The 22,022-nt window shown below is 44.6% G+C and overlaps 1 protein-coding gene across 1 annotated transcript; it reads right to left on the bottom strand.

Moving 5' to 3' along the window:
• Nucleotides 1–14,162: 14,162 nt before the first annotated feature.
• Nucleotides 14,163–16,607, bottom strand: LOC136358567 (acrosin-like). The gene is made up of 5 exons (XM_066314444.1): nt 16,537–16,607; nt 16,042–16,278; nt 15,462–15,727; nt 15,034–15,179; nt 14,163–14,573 (listed from the first exon to the last, which is right to left on the bottom strand). Exons 1-5 carry the CDS (start codon nt 16,605–16,607, stop codon nt 14,163–14,165), a joined length of 1,131 nt encoding a protein of 376 aa, XP_066170541.1.
• Between the last annotated feature and the right edge of the window lie 5,415 nt (nt 16,608–22,022).

Below are 22,022 nucleotides of genomic sequence, written 5' to 3'. Positions count from 1 at the left end.
CAAGAGCAGTTACATGTTCCAGCCTTCATATCTGTGATGCACAACTGAGCCTAAACACCTCACAGAAAGTTTTGCCTGAGGAAGAATCATCCCTGCATCTGCTGCAGCCCCTCCATGCTTGCAACAGCAGGCGTGTGGCAGCTTAGATTGCATGGATTGAGAGCTCCTCTGGAGGAAGATCCATCACAAAGCAATGGATCCATCACAAAGCAGATCCTTTCTGTTTATTTGATATTATTCTTTTATTCCTATCGTTCTGAAAATGAAGTGCCCATGCTGTTGTTTTGGTATGATTCTTCTTCCTGAAGTCTGCTGTGTTCTACAAATGCTCACAGGCACCTGCACACATCTCCAAAGCTTTCTGTTTGTGTGTCCACTGGCTAAAAAACATTAAAGCAAATTGTTGCTGTCTACCCTGTTCAGATTTAAGCTTTATTTCCACAGGAGGTAAGTATCAGCAGTGATACTCACATCTGGGTGCAGCTCTATACACTATGAAAATCCAAGGTATTTGTATCTATATTGCAAGTCAAAGCTTTTATTTGAGAAACCATCAGTGTTAGTTAATTCCCCACTGGCAGGCTGGTCTCAGTGAACCTCCTACAGAATTATTCCAAGACAGCCTCAGACTCTACAGAGAAACAGGTACAAAGTCTTCCCTTCCCTTCCCTTCCCTTCCCTTCCCTTCCCTTCCCTTCCCTTCCCTTCCCTTCCCTTCCCTTCCCTTCCCTTCCCTTCCTTCCCTTCCCTTCCCTTCCCTTCCCTTCCCTTCCCTTCCCTTCCCTTCCCTTCCCTTCCCTTCCCTTCCCTTCCCTTCCCTTCCCTTCCCTTCCCTTCCCTTCCCTTCCCTTCCCTTCCCTTCCCTTCCCTTCCCTTCCCTTCCCTTCCCTTCCCTTCCCTTCCCTTCCCTTCCCTTCCCTTCCCTTCCCTTCCCTTCCCACCAGGTTCTTTCAGTTTAAATAAATCCAAAACAAACTAACCAACCAAAGAAAACCCAAAAAACCAAACCAGTCAGAATATCGACATTTTCTCTTGCAGATGAAACAAATTACTCCTGCTATTAGTAAAGAGATGTTTCTGCAGTTGTGAACTTCTTTAATAGCACTATATGCATACCAAAAATACAGCTCAGTTGTAGCTGTCACTGACCTTGGTGTAATACCTGTGCATCAGGAAAACAAAAAAAAGTGAATTAGGAAAGGACTTGAAAAACAGGAAGCTGGGGAAAAGGAATGAGTTCTTAAATTACCAGGTCAGGCAGAAATGCTTAAGAGAAAAGTAAAATACTTAGTGAAGTAATAAATAATTCCTTTAACTGATCAGAATAAAACTGTTACAGGGGCCTGGCTCTTCAGGATGTTTGCATATTTAACCATATTATATTCAGTTTAAATAGGCTGTCTTATTACCCATCTGCAAAAATGTCAGAAAAGGAATGAGGAGAGCACTAGATTACAATCCATTGAGCCTGAGCATTACCTTCATTCCACAGGGGAGCAGACAATTTCACTGTCCTGGCCGATGTTGACCCCACATTACTTTTCCCACTAGAAAACTTCTCCCAGCCCGTTCTCTTTACAGATCATGCTTTCCTTTGGCAGCCCCTTTGCAGACCCACTCCAAATGCAGCTCTAGGCTTACACTCAACCTAAACCTGAATCCTACCACTAAAAATAACCGTAATCTGAGGATTATCCTTCAACACATGGCAATGGTAATGGCAACTAGTCATTGCCCAGGGAGAAGGATTTTACAACCCAGGCCTCTCCATGGCCCACACTTCATTTTGGGGGCTCTTTTCTAGCCCCACTGCAGCTGCAGCTCTCCAGGCTCTCTCTTTCTTTCAACCCCAAACTTAACCTTTACTTAAGCTAAGCCTGTAAGAAAGGCCCCCAGTTATGGAACAAATGAACACAGTCCTTTCTGCTGATTACACTTCAGTAGCACCCATTGTGTAATAGAATTTTATTAAACGTTGGCTTTGTGAGTTGGTGCTGCACCTCTAACTTTCTTAATTTTCTTTATTTATAAGGAAACACTTATATTCATTATGTTTAATCAGGCTGATATGTTTGGGCAGAATTTCCAAGAGAAGCAGTCCAAAACGAGGTAACTGTAGAAGGTTTCTTTTCTAGGCAGATGACAAATTATTTGTATAGCAGAAAGCTTCTGAATAATTCCTCCAAAGCAATAGCAATCCATGAAGTGCAAAATGACAGGAAGAAACAATACCTGCTTCAAAATAGACTCACCAGGAGAGAGGAGAAAGAAGAAATTACTCTTGAACACACACATTTCTATTGAATATTTAATGATGATGCTGAACTTCTGGGCAGTGCTTGCATTAATAAAACAAACAAAAATACCCCAAAATCTGATGAGGTAAGATTCTGAACTTAAAGGGCTGAATATGGAATAATGAAGATGTTCATTACCTTATCTTAGTTCTTTTACACTGGCCTGGCCGTGCAGATTAGCAGAAACTCTCTCCTGAATACCTTGTGTGAAAGCCCCAGAGTAGGAATAACCTGTGGAGCACAGCAAGATCAGCTGAAGTGCTGGAACTACTCCCCATGGCCTCGGGTTGCAAGTGCCCACATAAGGGTATCAAATACCCACATCAATTTGTCAGAAACCCACCTATACTACAATGGATTACTGCTTTGCCATAGCTGCTTCGCTTAACTGGTGCTCCTGGGCACAGATTTTCAAAGGGTTTGCATCTCCTTTCTCCAAATTAAAAATATCGCCTGCATAAAGCAAAGTGTTCTATCAGCTCATTGCTGAATTTTCTTTCTTTTACACAAAAACAAGGAAATACAGTCCAACAACATTCCTTTTATATAAATCTTCCATCAGCAAGATGCCCAATATCCCACAAGAGGTACTAATTTATTTATTTTAATAAATCCAGCGATGAGTAATGGCGAGGGGGTAGGTGAAGTCCTTCTGAAGGGAAATGTTCCCCTTTTGCTGAAAACTGGAATTTCTAAAGAAACTACACTGAAGCAAGATATCTTATTTCATCAGTCAACTTAATTAGCTTTATTTATACACATGTATTTCAAAATTTTAATGAGACCTAAACTTTTAAATCTCTGCACTGCCAGAAGGGCTATTATCTTCATTGACTAGAAGAAAAAAAAAATTTATTAAAATAGCAAGTTAGAGCTTGACTGTTCTGCTATTTTATGTTGAGTGTTTACCACTAAGAAGTGATATTATGCAATAACAAATCCCTTGAGTTTTTAATACAACTCAGACTTATTTAAACTCTCACTGTAAGCTGTTTAATGATACTTTCTAGAGAACAAGAAACCAGAAAGGAATAAAACTTCTGTGATTTTTATATGTATGATTTTGGCTGCGGTACCAGTAACCCCTTCCATTTTTTAAGAGACAAGGGGAGATGCTGCTGGCCTTGCCATCAAAGTACTGCTGTAGCCAGAGGAGAATCTAGAGGGGCTGTGACTTCCCCACCAGCTTTGAGAAGCACCATCCAAAGTGGCCCAGGCACTCTGTTATCTTCATGCAGAATTAGTCCTGCTTCTCCTCAAATCAGTGGGAATTTCGCAGGTCTATTGTAAAGGAATCAGAACCTTTTTGAGGTTTTGCATCAATGCAGGTTCGACAAGGTGAAGTGATGTGGTTTTTAAAACAATGTGAAACTTGAGCCCTTTAAAAGTTAAACAGCTGGATTTGGAAATGACACAATCAATGCTCTGTACACAGCTTCCATTCTCCTTTACACATATGCACTGCCTATACAATGATGTTCTGCTTTCTCCAGACAGGTAGAGGACAGATGGCGAATATGGCAGGAATGTGTTTGGGATGACTTGGTTTCTGTAGAATCTTTCTTACCTCACACATATAAGGTGGTTGGCAGAGGATCAGTCATGAGACATGGGGAGAAATGTGCTTGCAGTTCTTGGCTATGATCTGAATTGTGGCTTTTTCAGGTATGTCGTGTTTGGTGATTTAGGTAAAGTAAAAACAAATAAACACAGATTGATCTTGATGCTGGTGCCTGAATAATTTTTCGAAGCATATTTGCCCCTATGACACTAGTGTGGAACGACAGCAGTGACTCCTGGATACATTTATTAAATTTCTTGGGTTGTTTAGTTCAAGCAGTCAGTAAACAATTAAGCTGTTCCCTTTTTTCTGCATGCCATCTTTAGAGGGAGAGCTTACACTTTCTCAGAGAGTTTCTATTTTGAAAACTTGGGTCTGAACTTTCTGCTGCTCATATTAAAAACCCAGAGGAACCAATTAATGCCATTTTTTTAGAGTGATATTGAGAGGTATCAGAGTTAAGCATACAGACAGTTTTCCTTTGGAAATCACTGTAGTTAAATGAAAAAAAAAATAAATTGAAGCTAAATTTCCTATACTGTAGAACTGAATCTTCAGACTTAGCTGCCACTGGATCCTCGGTCAGGATCTGTAGTTTTGATTAATACTTTAAGTAACTGTTTGATCTTCACCATTGAAAGAGATGAAATTTAAAAGGCTTCCAGAAACGTAAGCTAATTTTTTGATTGTTTCCTTGCTTTCCCCCCACTTCTAAGGTAACAGATGTATGATGAGAGCTGAAGGAGGAGAAGGTCACAGAGGTATCCTGCTAAACAGAGTAAAAGCACAGTATTGATGGCACACCTGCAAGTTTTAAAAGCACATAGTCAGTAAACTTAAGTAGTTTCATCAGAATTTTATCATAGAATTCAGTGATGCTCGGTGACAGGACAAGGAGCAGTGGCCATAAACTAAAGCACAAGAAGTTCCACCTCAGCATGAGGAAGAACTTCTTTACATTGATAGTGGCAGAGCACTGGAACAGGGTGCCTGAGGGGAGTCTCCCTCTCTGGGGACATTCACACCCCACCTGGGCACGTTCCTGTGTCACCTGCTCCAGGTGGATTGCCCCTCTGCCTCGACAGGTGGGTTGGACTGGGTGATATCCAGAAGTCCCTTCAAACCTTAAGGATTCTGTGGTTATTCAGTATGTTTCTAAAAATTAAAGCAGGTCTAGAGTCCAGCGGTACATTTTTCTAAAAATGTCACTTCCAAATGTTAGAAACATCAGATGATTTGAAGACATGTTTGTAGGACTATTGCTGACATTAGCAGAGTGATCAATTTTAGATTAATTGACATCCCGAGGATGGTCGCAAAACTGTTCAAATTCTGAGAAAAGCCTGAGCTGAGAAAGACAGGACATGGAAAATATTAACCTGATAATGAAACTTTGGACTTTCTGAGCTGGTCACACCCAGAGATTGAAAGGAGTGTTGGCAGCATCTCTTGGCCATTGCAGATGCCACCGAGCCCGGGCAGAACTAGTCATGGTGTCCGCAGACCTAACTTCGGATATCTGCTGCCCTCTAACAGCAAATGTAGCAATCACAAATTGGTTTTGCTAGTGAACTGGAAAACACAGGACCAGCTCCTGCTCTGAGCTGCACCCTCCTGTCTCCTGCACCTGCAGAAGTGTGCGCTGTTTCGCTGCAGCTTTAGCCACAGCCTGTACACGGCTTTAGCCTGCCGCACACACTCTGCTTTTAATCAGCCCTCGGGAACATGAAAGGACTATAGGTAGATGCACAGCTTGGAGTCTTCTCCCCAACACCACATTGAAAACCAAAACCAGCCGTGCCAGAGAACAAAAGGTCTTTTGGGTTGGTTTTTTGTATCCCCTCCCTCAGTAGCTCCGGCTCCTGCACACAAAATCTGACTGCTACTGAGTGAGTTGCGGATGCATTTGGTACAAAAAAAACCCTCCAAACTAAAATTCAAAGGCATGTTATCTTCCTGAACTTGTGAAAAACAGTATAGAGGCTAAGGTAGTAAGGCTAATGTCTCTGCTATAGAACTCAGGCTATCTTCTGCCTAGAGCTGTGTGGATGATGTTTAAAAAGAACTCATATCATTTCTGAGAAGAGCTTGGGAAGAGGGGGCTGTGCTAGCTACTAAATTTGCTTCCACTTTATGATCATAATACTCTGATTGACTCTTGAAAGGGCGAGAGCATAAAGAGAAAGACAGAAAACCATATTTTTTTCCTGAAACCTATACAAGTACAGTAGCATAAAGAGGGGGTTAACATTCTTTTATGGTTTGAATTTAGTATGATAGGTGTATTCAAGCAGGATCCTCTTGAAATGTTTGTTTAAAATGCCAATTTAGAAAGCCATTTATGTAAGTACTGTAATTGCACTCTCGTTCTGCATGGTAAACACACTGTTCTGTGAAGGCAGTTTCAACGAGTGAAGAGAAACTCTTTCCCTGCCAACCTAATTTCTTTTGAGAATTTATTTTTCATGCTGTGTAGTTTTTCAGATCTGAAGGAGAAGTCTAGCTAAAATAATGAAGCTGAGCAAGACTGTCATGCAGTATTTGGGTTCCAGTTTTAGAAACTAAGCAGCTAATGCTAATGGGATTAACTGTTAGCCCACTGGCACACTTGGTGATTGTGACACTGGCCAATCTAATGAGCCCATGGCACTATGAAGGTAAATAAATTACATAGAGCTTAAAGCTAGCAGCTGCTCTGCCCCCCTTCTTCATCTAGACATTATTCCTCTCAGGAGGCACAAATCATGCCATTTTCATAGTGATAGCTGAGATCTGGACCCCTAACCGTGTCATCTAGCTCAGCAGTACACAGCTGCTTGCTTTGTGCATGCAGTGCATCATCTCAGAGGCCTTTATGGATGTTCCCCTCCCTTATGTCTTCTAACAATGAAAGAATGACTCTGGTCTCTCTGCTTCTCTGGAGTTATACATAGAAAAAGAAAAGTTAGGAAAATCCTGCAGAAATTAACAGATGAGTGATATCTTAACAGACATATTAAAATTGGGAATTTAGAAGACAAATTACAAATTACAAATTTGCTTAGCATTTGAGCAAAAACACATTCGCAAATCTTTAGGTACACCTTAATAAATGGCACTCTGATTTTGGTAAGATTCGTTACTTTGGTTAGGTGGGAAGGTGATAGAGAAAGCACTTCAGCAGAAATATTGTGCCTGAAGGTTTAATCCAATTAGCAAGTCCAGTCACACTGGCCACATCCACAGTATTTAAAATAATAGGTAGCACAAACTGCATTTCTGCTCTGGCCATGAACAATCACTGCTGTGGGTTAAAGAGACAAGAGGACTAGGAAAACCTCTTTCTTTCTAAAATATCTATCATTTCATGAAAGGAAATGAAATCCCAAGATTTCATTTAATTCCTAATCCTTCCATTTCATTTTTTGATATTTCATTTCCTTCCATGAAATCCTTTCATGATTTTCCAGGAGCTCCAGCTTTGTAACTTCCTCTGCATGTGTGGATAAGCCTCTTGCTACCTGAATAACTGTTAGGAAGAAAAAAAAAAAAAAAACAAACAACCCTTCTGAGGGTGAGAAATTCAGTTGTTTCCTTCTTTGGGGTTTTTCCTCCATATGAAAAAAAAAAGGAAATTAGAGATTGATGCAGAAACATGAAAGACAAATCACAGACAACCTTGTGTATCTGTGTATATCTCTAGGATTTACTTATCTTAGTTTTACTTGTGATCTCCTCTTTTTTTCTACTCCTGAATATGTGAAATAATAAACTGAATATGCCAAGGAAAGAATAGTAGCTCACAAGCTGCAGTTTTGTACAAAGGTTTCAGGTGCTACCACTTTCCTCATCTGGAAAGGGCAGCATGGTTTGCAAACAACCAATCTGGTGGTTCTCAAAAAATCACTGAGGTGCCCTGCTGAGGTGCAGTGCTGAGGTCTTCTGTTCTTAAGCTATGGACGAAAACCAAACATAATGCCTGGCTGTGCAGTTTTCTCTGGCACAGATGAAACGGGGATTTCTCTCTGTGTGTAAAAAAATTGTCTAATGACTGATAAACATTTATTTCAGACAACAATATGAAAAGGTGCTATATGAAAGTATTTGTACAGGATCTGCTTTTTACTCTGTCACCTCTATTTACCTCTGTGTGGAGTGGATCTGCAATCACAGGTATTTTCATGTACTCTTCAGTTCATGTGAAAGTTACTGCAGAAAGTAACTACATTCAGCTCTTAGAGGTCTTTAACTAGAGTCACCTTTTAGGCTGATAGTTGATAGGGAATTCCATTTTATCATGACCCCAGAAAACCAGCCATGTCAAGCCGTCTTGCACACCCCTGTGGTTTGGCAGCTCTGGCCCCCTTGCTGCTTTGCACTCCAGCATAGATTTCCCTACAAGCCTTTGTGGGTGGCAATTCTCTCTTTACATTAGATTTTTTTTTTTTTTTTGCTACATTGGTCATAAAAGTTTTGCACAAAGCCAATATTTTTACTCACAAACTTCAGGGAAGCATTTCCCCTACTTCTTATGTATGCCTGAGTAGAGATTGGGTAGAGACTGGTCCTCTTTTTTCCTGTTGACCATCACAGAGGGATGATATGACCTGTATGACCATATTAACTATGATATCCACTCTTCACTATTAAGCATACTTTACTTCCATCTTTAAAAAGAAACCAAGGGAAAAAAAACCACCCAATCAAAGCTGAGCAAAAACTCCCATGTCAACTAGCTAGTCACAGAGCAGAAACATTTTGAAGAGATGTTAGAGAAAAAATTCCCCGACAGAAATTATTCAAACAAACTGTTCTGCAAGTACTCAGAAATGAGGCCAGGTTTGCAAATAATTTGCAAACTCAACAACTAAGTAAAAATTTAACTGGATAAGATTTTTGCAGGGAATGTTCTGACTATTGGAAGGTATCCCATTAAATCCACTAAACATGCCGAATTTCTCAGCCCTAATCCCCCAGATGGCAGTCTGAACTCATTCTCTGAGATGCCAGATTTGCTCTGCTGACATTCAGGTTTTCTCTCATTAAGGATCATGAAGATCAGGCCTCCTTTCTTTTCTATAACTGTCCCTGATGCTTCACTCAGATCAGTGACATCAAAGTCCTACTGAAATTTATAAAGATTTTGAAAATGTGAACTGCAAATACAGAAAATAAGTATTCTTTTGCTTGATCAATAGCACGGTAGCAAAGCAGGAATGATACTGCATCCATGGATATGTCAGCTGCATTTTTAACCAAAATCAAAACAGAGGTCCCTAAATTTTAAGCACTTCTCTAGAGAGATCTAGCTTACATGCTGAAAATCCATATTTATTGAAACAATCACTTATTTTTTTAGAAAATATTTCAGAGATATGAATTATGTAAGAAATCCATCCAGTTAAACTCTGTCACTGAATAAGCCTATGAGATTTCTATATTTTGCATTATTTAAATATACAAAATATATAAACACTTCAGGTAGTACCTGAGAGTTGTTTGAAGATATACTTATGAAATAAGATTTCTAGAAATCGATTGCAGACCTCTAAAAGCAGGGAAGAAACAGAACAAATGATTGACTGATACCCACTACAAGCAAAGCTGCACTGGTGCAAAGCAATCACACTTATTTATTTATCTCAGCTTTTGTTTCAGTGCTCTGAACACCAGGCGACAGTGCTAAGTTTGTTCAGATTCCCTCATGTTTTAATTGCAACAGACAGTTCTTGGCCTGTAAATTTTCCAGTCTAAATATACAATATTTGAATTCTAATTTATTTTAATTTTTCATAACTAGACCAAAAATTCAGTGGGATACACATATGCTACATGACTGGTGGGACTGTAACCAGTAGAGAATCACATTTATAGTACAGGGGGGGTTTTGACAATGTTCTTCAACATTTGCATGCTTTTATTTCCTGAGACTACTTCAGCATGTGAAACATGTTTCTGAAATATTCATGTAAAGTGAACATTGATGGGAATAAATACTATTTCAATGAAGGAATTAAGGACAAAACATTAATACAGTCAGAAAATCTTGCATAGTTTTTGCTTGGCCTTCATATCTCTAGAATATTAATGGAAGATATCAAGCCAAATAGCCAACATGCTTTTTAATGCATGACTCAGATTCTCAGGCAATACAAAGGAATGGGATTTGGCCATGCTTAATTAGCACAGATTAGTCTTATTGGAAGAAAAATTCTCTATGAGCTATGTGTGAATGCTGAGTGACATTGTTAAAGTAACAAAAAATGTATGCTGAGTCCTCAGGAACTACACAGCCACCTGAAGTGGCTGCAACCTTGATGTCACTCAAACCAGCATGGCTTAAAGAGTCAATGGAAGTAAAAAATTCCCAGCACAAAAAAATCGAGCTATTAATTTCCAGCCCTTTTCATTCTTTATCCCTCACTAAAGGTGGCTGTGAGGCTGTGTTTAAGTCAGGACCAGTGAGAGGCCGAGGTGAAAGGTTTTGTGGCAGCACTTTTTGTTCACTTGGTTCTATTATGTTATTGTCCTTGAAGACCCCTGGATTGGAGCTTTGCAGTGTTAGGTGACATATAAGCATAGACACAGCATTTGCCCCGAAGAACACGTCATTCTCTATGTATTTCCTCCATTTAGGCCACATACATAATTTCCTCTTTGCTTTCAAAATTCCCTCTTTGGACACCCTCTGTTCTCTAGCGCAAATCACAGCTGCCTTTTATTTTACTTTTTTTTCCTTTATCCTGCCTGTTCTTCAGCTGTACTCTGTCTTCATCAAGACTAATCTGGTTAATTCTTCATTTTCAAACCAGGCTATAGGGCATGGTCGACAGCTGCTTAGCAACAGCTCCCCTCTGTGTGCAGGGATAAGGGCAGGCAGGGATGCCAACCTAGAAATCTGATCCACTAAGGTGAGAAAAAATAGGAAAGAGACAGGTTGTCTCCCTCTGGGCTTTAGTGCTGCACAGTCTTCTGCTACACACTGGCAGAAATGTCAGAAGGGCAGCGTTTGCTTTCATTACCAGAAATGGCTTTTCAAATAAAAAATCCTGTCTCAGCACATGATAGGAACCAAGTATGCACAACTCTGGTATGCTCTGGATGCATGTATGGGTGAAGTAAACCATTCCTTTATTAAGAATTAGGCATGGTTTACAATTACTCAAATCCCAGTCACATAGGCCTGAAATGTACCATGAAGGAATGTGAGTAACTTCACTGCACAGAATTTAGGGGACTTAGTGTTGCAATCTCAAACCGGGAGGTCTGGCACTTTCAAGATGTATATGAGCAATTTATGGAACAGATCTCTCCCCAGACAGACTTCAAAAAATGCAGAGGACACTGTAGGAAGTAAAAATGTTGTGGGCTTTTACCATCCACTATAAGTATGTGCATGTGGGAATGTACCTTGTCACTCTGTTAAAACTGTTTACATCACATCCTTGGGTGAAAATCAAGAAATGCGAATGATAGGGCTCTTTGGGAACAGCATTAATAATGAATATTGAATAATTTTAGAAGAGCCAGGTTATTTAAAAAATCTTATTACTTCAGAAATGTAAACCTGTAAGATGACTTTAGGATTCAGGTCATCTAGAGATTGGATTAAAATATTCTTGTAACTGAAGGCCAGGATAGTAGACACTCCAGAGGACTTTGTGAAAATCTCAAGAATAGTCAGATTGAGACGAGTCTTCATTACTTCAAGTTGAAAAGAATGAATTTGGAACAAGGCACAGCCAGAATTTTGTTAACCCTTACAGGCTGCTGTAGATTAATTTCAGCTGTAGATGCCTGCAGTGGGCCTAAGTATGTAGAGAGGAGAAAAGGTTGTTTAAATCCGACTTAATCCAACTCAGAATGATCAGATGAGACATGCTGTCTTGCTCATCCCATCTTCACCCCTATCGTGCCTTTGCTGTGAGCCAGAATACCCAGTCTAGGTACAAAATGGAATTAACTTCTCCAGTATGTTGTTTTTTCTCCAAAATAAAGCCTTAGAATTCTTTTTTCTCTATGAAAGAAGTGCAGTATATGGGAAAAGAGAACTATCAGGTGCATCTTTCCATCCCCTGTTCTTCAAGTACAACCTTTACTAAATCTCATAAACTATCTGTGACAGCAGTAAGGAATCCTCATGCTCCTAGTCCTCCCCCTACTCTGCCTCCTGCTCATGTAGGAGCTCACAACAAAGAATTCAATGTCTTGCCAGCTATGTCAGGCACAGATATCCCAAGAGAGAATTCTTTGTGACAGCTATTTTTATATTTTCAGATACTTATTTATACTTTGTATACAGTACTTGCTCTCTCTCCCACATTACTCAGAAGGCACTAATGCATGTATTTGATTAGGTGATTGTTTGTATTAATTTGACATTGCGGTATAGATGTGTCTGATGTAACTATTACTAAATTGCTGGTTTAATTTTCACTTATTATCAAAAACCAAATGTAGAATTCTGCACATGACAGTATATTCTTACTCATTTATGCTAATTAACATTAAAGAATGACGGATGGAGATCATCAGTGCTGCTGAAGAAGGCAGAGTTTTACTCAATGTACTCCACAGATTTTAGAATCATAGGATGGTTTCGATTGGAAGGGATCTTAAGCATCATCTTGTTCCTATGGATAGGAACCTTGCACTAGACCCAGTTACTCACAGCTTGGCTCAAAATCAGTCATTGAACCCTTTAAGGGATGAGGCAACCACAGCTGCTCTGAGGAACCCATGCCAGTGCCTCAGCAATGGAATCAAGAATTCCATCCCAATATCCCATCTAAAGCATCAGTGACATCTCTGTCACTGTAAAGCCATTGCCCCTTGTACTATCAGTACTTGCCCTTGTAAGAAGGCTCCCTGCAGCTTTCTTTAGGCCCCTCTTGCAGGATGAGGCTGCACAGGCCCTGGGGACTTTCACTCATATCCTGCTCTTTGAGCCTTTTTCCCCACAAGATTCATCCCAAAACAGAATCTCCTGGGAAAGGGCTCATGCAGGAAGCATGTATGCACTTGGGTGAGGAGCCGATCCAGTCACGGCCACAGTGGGTGAGCACAGAAGTTCCTGAGCTGCATCATTCCTCCTATAGAAAGTGCAGTGAAATGCAGGTGCAGGACAGTCCATGCTGGTCACATCAGCCAGAGAAATGCCCTCTGGCAGGCTCCAGGTCCTTGTGCCAGGACAGTTTTATTGCTGTTCAAAGGCTAGAAATAATGAGGGCACTTGTGGCATCCTCATGTCAGGAAGGCCAGTAGCATACAGAAATTATATCCTGTAGACAAAGCAGGATGGTCCTTCTCTAAATCACAGACCATTGTCCATGCCATTCTGCTGTGGGAACTTAAAGGCAAAAGAGTTTCTTTCCCATACTGTGGTGATTATGTGCAGCACTCAGACAAAGAAGCACAGCAACCTACAGGTTGTGTATATGCAGACGGATCTTTGACTGCTCCTTCTCTCTATTGGCCAGACTTCCCTTGCAGCCCTCTCATCTTCCTTGACTCCTACTTCTGTCCTCCAAACATGGAGCCAAGCCCAGGGATCTTTTCCCCCTGGCTCCCAGGTTGGCCCTGCTGTGAACAGCCTTTGGTGCAGCAGCTGCTGTTGGCCACTCACCTTGGCCTTCCATGACCTTCCTGGTGTGCTCTCCTACTGTTTCTGCCAGGTTCCTCTCCCCAGAATGCCCCCAGTTCTTCCTTTGAGTATCTGTGAGGTGTGACCACCTGGCACATCAGTCCCCCTTTACTACCTGTGATCTCTGGCTCTGCCTTAGGGCACTGGCAGTCCAGTCAGGAGCCAGGAGTTTCCCTTGGAATGCCTGGAACATTCCCAGATCTGTTCCCTTGGCCCAGGCTGACACCAGGCCCTAAATCATCAGCCCATGGACATTGGAGCAGTGTCCCCAAGGTGTCTGCTTCTGTCCTATCCCCTTCCTAGGCTTGATGTACCAGGTTCCTGAAGCCCATGGTGGCTCAGAGCACTGTCCTCTCTGACCAGGCATTTTGGAGCTCTTTGGAGCCACTCTGTTTGTGCCTGGCAGGTCTGGCGTCAGGCTCATTCTGCAGGTGCTGAGCATGGCAGTCTTTGCCTTGCCAAGGAGTCAAAATTGGATCAAAAAGATGGTTCCCTGTGACCACAGGCAACTTTACTTCAAGTATGTCAACTGCAGTGTCTGCCGGCACACAGGTGAGGAGCGTGGTCAGGACAGAGCAGGGTTTTGACACTGAGGCTGCCTTTGGATCACAGTGGGCATTGCCCCAGCAGGAAACACGTGCTGTGCACTGCAGTGTGCCCTGGATCGTGGCTGTCCTGCTCCTCAAAATGTGTTTTGCCCAAAGATCAGCTGGAGGAGTTCCTTCACTCGAGTAAAGAATTCTACAAGAATCTTGATGGGAAATGAGCAGAAGTTAACTTCACTGAAAGTTGTTGCTTTCAGAGAGGGGATTGCTCCTGGCCATAGCTTCTGAGGGGCTTGTGAGATGGAAATATAATGACTCCAGAGGTGGGAAGTGGTCAAAAAATGTCTACATGCCCGTGATGTTGGAGAGGAACTTCCATCAGGGCTCAGGCTCATCAGGAAGAGGATCCAGTCATAGAACTGCTGAGTGGAGATGTAGACGCCAGGCCGCCTTGCTCTGGCACAGCCTTTTCCCCAGCTGGTTATTCCGACGACCCACCAGTGGTCACCATTTTTCTCTTGGCACATGAGAGGACCTCCACTGTCACCCTGCAATAGAGCAGAGAAGATTAGAGTGCTGTTGGTGGCCCCTGCCAGCAATGGGGCTGTCTGTCTGCTCCCCTCTCACAGCCCCTCCCTGAGCTGGATTCCAGGCAGAGGAAGGCTCTGCTCAGGGCCTGGCGCTTCCAGAAGCTTGGCTCTGAATGGCTTGGGGTCCTGTAGGGTAGGGCTCTCTCTGCCCTCTCTGCACAAGGCTCCTGGATGTGCAGAGAATGGATGTTTGGCACCTGGATCTCTACATTGCCAAGAGCACTGGCTGGCCTTTCTGGCACAAGGGGGGCACTGGGCAAGCAGGAGTGGATGGGGAGTGTGTGGGAAGCCCCCTCAGCAGTTGGAGGGAGCTGGGGCTGGGAGGGTGACTGAGTGGCCAGGCAAAGCAGACCTGGGCTGTGTTGGGTCGGTGCTGCCAGGGCTGCTGGGGGCTGAGAGGGTCGTGGCATGTTCATACCTGGCAGGTGTCGATCTTGCCCTGTGGGTAACCAGCACACACGTTGTGAGAGTGGATTTTCCCTGCGTACCAAAAGCTGCTGTTGCAGAGCTGGAGATCAATGAGATGGACCTTGGCCTCTTGCAGATGATCACTTGAATCTTGACCTTGAGCTGTGAGCAGAGAAAGTAATGAGCCCTCAGCAGCTCCTTCCCAGTTCTCCTCCCTAGGCTGTCTTTGGGGGGGATGCTCTTCCCTAGGGTTTGGCTTTCCTTCTGCAGAGGCACTGGGGCACTGTGTCCCTGCTGCCTGCCTTTAGATAGTAGGTCAGGCCCACCTCTGCACAGGGGTACATCCTGCAGCCTGACATTGGCCTCTGCTCTGTGGAGAAGCCCAACCCCTCTCCCCAGTGTCCTGAGATGGCTCAGGAGTTGCTCTTGGGAACTCACATCTTGCAGTGGTGGCACCCCAGCCAGCGACCCAGCAGTTCTGCAGCTCTGACACTGTCAGTGTGGCGTTGGGAACACAGGCCAGCTGGATGGAGGGGCTGCACTCGACAGGATAGTCCAGTTCCATCAAGGCAATATCATAGCTCAAGTCATCAGGATTGTAGGACTGGTGCATCAGCACCTGCTTAACACGGCGTATTTGCGCCCCAGGCCCCAGATGAGTCAACTGAGTGGCCCCAATCACCACCCTCAGCATGCCAATTAACCTAGAATGTAGATGGAGAGAGGGCTGAAAGGGAGCAGAGCCATGTGCCACAGCAGCCCAGCCATTACCAGTCCTCTGCTTGGCAAGGCAGAGAGGGAGCAGTGCTCTGGCAGGTGTGAGTGCCCTCACACACATTAGCCTGGGGAAATGTCAAGCTGGAAGCTGCTAGGAAGCCTTGGCACAAGCTCAGGCTTCTTGTGAGCAGTGTGGGAGGTGGGCTGTGTGAGAGGAAAGGGGATGGGAGTCACAGGTGGTGCTGCTGACAGGGCACCTGCTGGTGTGGCAGGAATGTCCCAATTTCCTGCTGCTCCTTACCTGACCTCATCGAAGCAGTGGGCTGCTGTGAGGACCCACTGCGTGCTGATGAGAGACCCTCCACACATATGCCCTGTCCCTGGTATCCAGCGGTGCTGGATGCTGACGATCCATGGCCAGGCCCCTGGCTTGGCACCTGTGCCACCGACAATGCGTGTCATGCCATAAGCCACGTGGCCATAAGAATTAGTCATGGGACGGTAGACAACTGGCACAGCCCGGAGGCCGCAGGAACCTCTGCAAGCAGAAAGTCATTTCCATGTTGCTGCATGTCCTGCTGTGGCTCAGGCTGAAGCTCAGCCCTCTGCCCACCCCACAAGGGCTTGCACACACAGCAGGCCAGGGAAGCCCATGGGATGTGTGTCTGTCCAAGGAACCGAGGCTTCCCCATGGCGGGTGGGAAGCTGTGGCCCGGCCATGGGGGACAGGTGGGCCCCCTCCAGGGAAGGCCCCAAGTGTTGCCGTGTCTCCCTCCCAGGGCCTGGGGCCACTTACCCGCAGGGATACTGAATGCTGTGGGCCAGCCCGGCCATGGTAAGCAGGACAAGGAGGCCGAGCCAATTCATGGCTGCCAGAGGCACGTGTCAGCTGCCAGCACTGAGGGCTCCGTGCAGCAGCACAGTCACAGCCGCAGTGCCCTTGGCCCCGGGGCTGATGTCACTGAGGGGTGGGTTCTGTGTTTGGGGCACTGTGGCCTGTGTCAAGGGGGCCCATGTCAAAAAGATCTGCATTGAATCAAGGAGGCACAGAATAGTTTGGGTTGGAAGGGTCCTTGAAGATCACATAGCTCCAATGGCCATGTCCCCAAGAGTCGGCCTAATGAGGAGCAGTGAAACAATGAGCAAGTAGATCAAGCAGCAAAGATAAAGATGTCAAAGGTAGACTTAGATTGGGAACACCAGGGAGAGTTGTTCCTAGCTCGATGGGCCCATGATGCTTCAGGTCATCAGGGCAGAGATGCCACCTACAAGTGGGCATGAGACTGAGGGATGGATTTAACCATGGACAGTATTTCTCCAGTAATCCATGACTGTGAGATGTGTGCTGCCATCAAACAGGTCAAGCGGGTGAAGCCTCTATGGTATGGTGGGCAGTGGTCCAAATATAAGTATGGGGAGGCCTGGCAGATTGACTACATCACCCATCCCCAAACCTGCCAGGGCAAGCGCTATGTGCTGACCATTGTGGAAGCTACCACTGGGTGGCTCAAGACCTAACCTGTGCCCCATGCTACAGCCTGGAGCACTATCCTGGGCCTAGAAAAACAAGTCCTGTGGAGGCATGGTATCCCTGAGAGAATCGAGTCAGATAATGGGACCTATTTCAAGAACAGCCTTATCAACAGCTGGGCTACAAAACATAGCATTGAGTGGGTGTACCATATTCCTTATCACGCACCAGCAGCCGGGAAAGTTGAATGATGCAATGGCCTGCTTAAAACCACCTTGAAGGCACTGGGTGGGGGGACTTTCAAGAACTGGGAGATTAATTTAGCAAAAGCCACATGGTTGGTGAAAACTCGAGGTTCCACCAACTGAGCAAGTCCTGCCCAGTCTGAGCCCTTGCAAACAACAGACGGAGATAAGGTTCCAGTGGTACACATAAGAGGTATGCTGAGAAAAACTGTTTGGGTTAATTCTGCCTCCAGCAAAGACAATCCCATCTGTGGGGTTGTCTTTGCTCAGGGACCAGGCTGCAGCTGGTGGGTGATGCAAAAGCATGGAGAGACCCAATGCACAGCTCAAGGGGACCTTGTTTTGGGGTGAACTACCCATGACACTGTGCCTCTATCCATATCTGCATGTATATATGTATATATTTTAAAGGTTTAAACTCAGTGTAATATGTTGGTATGGGAAAAAAATTGGGGTGGATAATGTTGGGGGGTTTTCTCACTCTAAAGAATTTTTTCCCCAGAAGTTACCAAGGAGACCAAGTGTTGGATGCTAAAGAGTACTTAACCAAAACAAATCTGGGAGGGAGAGATATCCTGAGTTTTGGAGGAAGGTAAAGGACAAACCTTGAGGCAGCTCCTTTTGGTCTTTTCAGCATTTGGGGAGACAGAACAGCTGGGTTGCTGCTTGCTGCTAGAGGAGTTCACTATTGCTGGAGGGGTCCAGTCCTGGGAAATCTACCATCATCTGCTCACCCTGGAATTCTCTGCTGCCCTGTGGGAGCTGGGCCAGCCCTGCCCTGCCATCATGGCTTCCTCGGCACTGCTCTTCTTGCTGCGGTGTGGTACTACACACCCCTGCCCTGCCAGGACACCCTGCCACTCCAGCTACCAGCCAGGGACTTTTCCACTGTTCCAGCTTGGTGCTCTGAGGATCCTGGGGGAGCACTGAGAATAAAGTGCCCTGGGTTTTTTTAAAGCCCTCAAGGTTCTTGGTACTGCTTTTGTTATTAATGCTGTAGCTGTTTTTTTGTTTGCTTTGTTATACATACTAGTAAAGAACTGCTATTTCTATCCCCAAATCTATTGCCTAAAAGCCTCTAACTGCAAATTTATAATTGGAAAAAAGTGGGGTGGACGGTTTACATTCTCCATTCCAAGAGAAACTCCAGCTTTCCCTGGCAGATAGCTGTCTTCCCAAACTAAGACAAATGGGTAGGAAATCAAAGAGGGCACTTGTCAGTTTGCTGGAGCCACCTGTGCCTCTGGAATGGTCACAGAGAGGAGATTCCTCAGCACTCTGGCAGCTCAGATGGGACTGTAGAGAAGTAGCTCTGGAGCCTCCCTCCTCCAAATATCCAACTGCTTGGATTTTCAGAGCAGGAAGGAGATAGATGAGGAGTGTTATAATTCCATGTGCAGAGTCTGTGTGAATGATAAGCATGGAATTGAGCCTCTCTATTGTTGTGGCATTTGCTGCAGATTTGGTGAAGTCATGGGTAGTGGGTGGTGAAAGTGTGCAGAGCATGATCAGTGCAAGGTGGCCACAGAGGAGTTGTGGAGGCCCCCATAAGTTGTGACGTGGAGGGACTCGAGTCTCTGCTTGATGGGCTCTTTGGAGACAGGCACAGGGAGGGACACCTTGTGCCACAAAATGGGTGCTAGAGCACACACAGAAGGGGGTGGAAGTTCCTTCTTGGCATGCAAAAAGGAGTTTCACATGCCTCCAGGTGTCTGATGTGATGGAAAATATCCCTGGTTTAGGTGAGGAGATGTCCATGGTCAAGGTTGTACAGAACTGGGAGAAATTCTTGTGGGTGGCAGAAGTTCGCAAAGATAGAGCAATAAGGTTGTGCCAGGATGACTGGGCAGCTCTAAGCTTGTCTGCTGACTAGCCAGGGTAATGGCTATTCCCAGCCCTGAATGACCGTAGGAGCATCTGTGGATGGCAGGGAGAGGGAACTCTGCAAACCTGAGACACTTATGGAACACATGATTTTATTGCAATAGTCGTGGGTAAGAAGGGCCTTGCCTTCAGCCATGAGCCTTGGCTGAAGGGTCGCCCGAAAGAGAGAGAGAGAGAGAGAGAGAGAGAGAGAGAGGTAAGAGTTAAGAGGTAAGAGCAGGGTAAGAGAGGTGGCAGAGGTAAGGGAGGTGAGGTGAGCAAGGTAAGGGAGTAAGGTAAGAGAGCGAAATCCTTGTTATAATCATTATATGTCCTTTTGTGTTGAATATTCTAATTTAAATTGACTAACTGGTGCGAGATAAAAAACCTACAGACTTTGCATACAGCCTATGAGAACTGCTATATTACCATATCATTTTGTATTCTAAACTTTAAACATTACTTTTCTTATATACCTTTTCCATAAACCTCTGGGGGGCTACTCCCTTCAGCACTTTTGATTGCTATGACCAACCCATCACCAGCTCATCACTATCTTCTGACCTGCCATACCTATATCTCAAAGCTAGCTTTCATTTCTACTTCACTCACAAATTTAGTATTTTTAGTATATCTTGCAAGGCAATCATATTTGTAGACTTTTACTGTCACATCTTTCCCAAGAAGTGACACTCTTGGACTCAGTGTCTTTAGTGAGCAGGCAGCCGCTGAAATTCACTTCAGTAAGTATTTGAAGAAGCTTATGCTGGGCTGGCAGGGGCCAGTACAGATGTGGAGTGGTTGTTCTCAGCACCTCTTCATCTTGATTAACACAAAGGGAAGTGTGCCCTGAGATAGGACTCCATTGGCCTGGTGATGCCAGATTGATTTTTGCCTTTTTTCTTTTATATATTCTCTGTGCTCTTTGCACATATATTTGTAGCTCTGTAGCCTGTTGTTGTATCTGTGGCTAGTTTTCCCAGTACTTTTCCCAACCTTTTTCCTAAGCAGAATGACAAAACATATTTCAGACCTCTAAGCCCTGGAGGGTGAAAGGCCCTTAATCCTATCTTGGTTCTTCTTGGGAACCAAGGCTGGAAACACCTCTTTGAGACACATTTTCATAAACAAAGTTTAGTTTCCATCTGGGGGCAGGAAGGGGGATAGCATTTAGAGACTGTTGAACCAAGGGAGGATTTACTTCAGCAGTTGTGGTTCTAATTGGTGATTTTTGTCAAATAAGCTAATTTGCTAAACCAATGAAACTGTTTTCATCCCAGGGGGGTGAGGAATTCCGTGGGCATTTTCCATATCTGCCTCTGGAGGCCTCTAATAAAGATCAGCCATTTTATTACTGCCCATACTAATATTATATCCAAAGTGTGTTGTTTTATTTCTAGGTTCTTTAAGGCATCCCTTGAAGCCAAGGAGAGTATCCAGAAGCAGATGGAGTGACACCTAGCCCAAGGCTTTTGAAAGCATTCTGTTAGATGAAGAAAGTCAATGTTCATTGCCTTCAGCTGGAAAAGACAGCGACTGCCTTCAACAAGTCTTCCCCATGGCATTCCAGGATCCTCTACCATTGCCTGCCCCCCGCACCCCTCAACATCAAAGTTTGATTGAAAAGAGTATAAATGTTGGGGCAAATTTCCGCAGTTTGTAGCTGCTTTTTTAATTAGTGAGTCAAGATAAGAAGGTTCTTGCCCATGCTGTGGTGATTATGTGCAGCACTCAAAGAAGTGCAAAGAAGTGCTTTGCAAAGAAGCACAGCAACCTGCAGTTTGTATCTGTGCAGCTGGATCTTTGACTGCTCCTTCTCTCCATTGGCCAGACTTCCCTTGCAGCCCTCTCATTTTCCTTGACTCCTACTTCTGTCCTCCAAATATGGAGCCAAGCCCAGGGATCTTTTCCCCCTGGCTCCCAGGTTGGCCCTGCCTGTGAACAGCCTTTGGTGTAGCAGCTGCTGTTGGCCCACTCACCTTGGCCTTCCATGACCTTCCTGGTGTGCTCTCCTACTGTTTCTGCCAGGTTCCTCTCCCCAGAATGCCCCCAGTTCTTCCTTTGAGTATCTGTGAAGTGTGACCACCTGGCACATCAATCCCCCTTTACTACCTGTGATCTCTGGCTCTGCCTTAGGGCACTGGCAGTCCAATCAGGAGCCAGGAGTTTCCCTTGGAATGCCTGGAACATTCCTGGATCTGTTCTATTGGCCCAGGCTGACACCAGGCCCTAAATCATCAGCCCATGGACATTTGAGCACTCTCCCCAAAGTTTTTAGTTTTGTCCTATCCCCTTCTGTTCTGGGTTGACCTGCCTCCTATCTCATATATCCCATATATTCGATACATTGTTGTGTCTGGCAGCTGCCCCTCCCTCTCTGGCGGGGCTTGCTGGCTTTTGCTTTTGCTGCTGCTGTTGGCTTTTTTTCTGATTCGGCTTCCTAGCTTGGCTACCTTGCTTCGCTGCTCTTGTTTTTCTGCTGCTTTCTTTCTCTTTCTCTCTTTTCCTCTCTCTCTCTCTCCCCTGCTGCCCTGGCCGCTGGTTTCTCACTGCTTCTGTTTGGTTTTTTTCCTTCCTTCTCATCGCCCTCCCCCCACCCCCCCCCCACATCCCCCCCGCCAAGGTTAGAACCGGCCCTGGACCTGACCTGACCTGAGAAGTTGGAGAAATCCCGGGTCTGCAAGAGACACGTGGCACCCTCCT

Source organism: Sylvia atricapilla, chromosome 3 (genome assembly GCF_009819655.1).
Source record: "Sylvia atricapilla isolate bSylAtr1 chromosome 3, bSylAtr1.pri, whole genome shotgun sequence".
Lineage (NCBI taxonomy): Eukaryota > Metazoa > Chordata > Aves > Passeriformes > Sylviidae > Sylvia > Sylvia atricapilla.
This window is presented reverse-complemented; position numbering and strand designations above follow the sequence as displayed.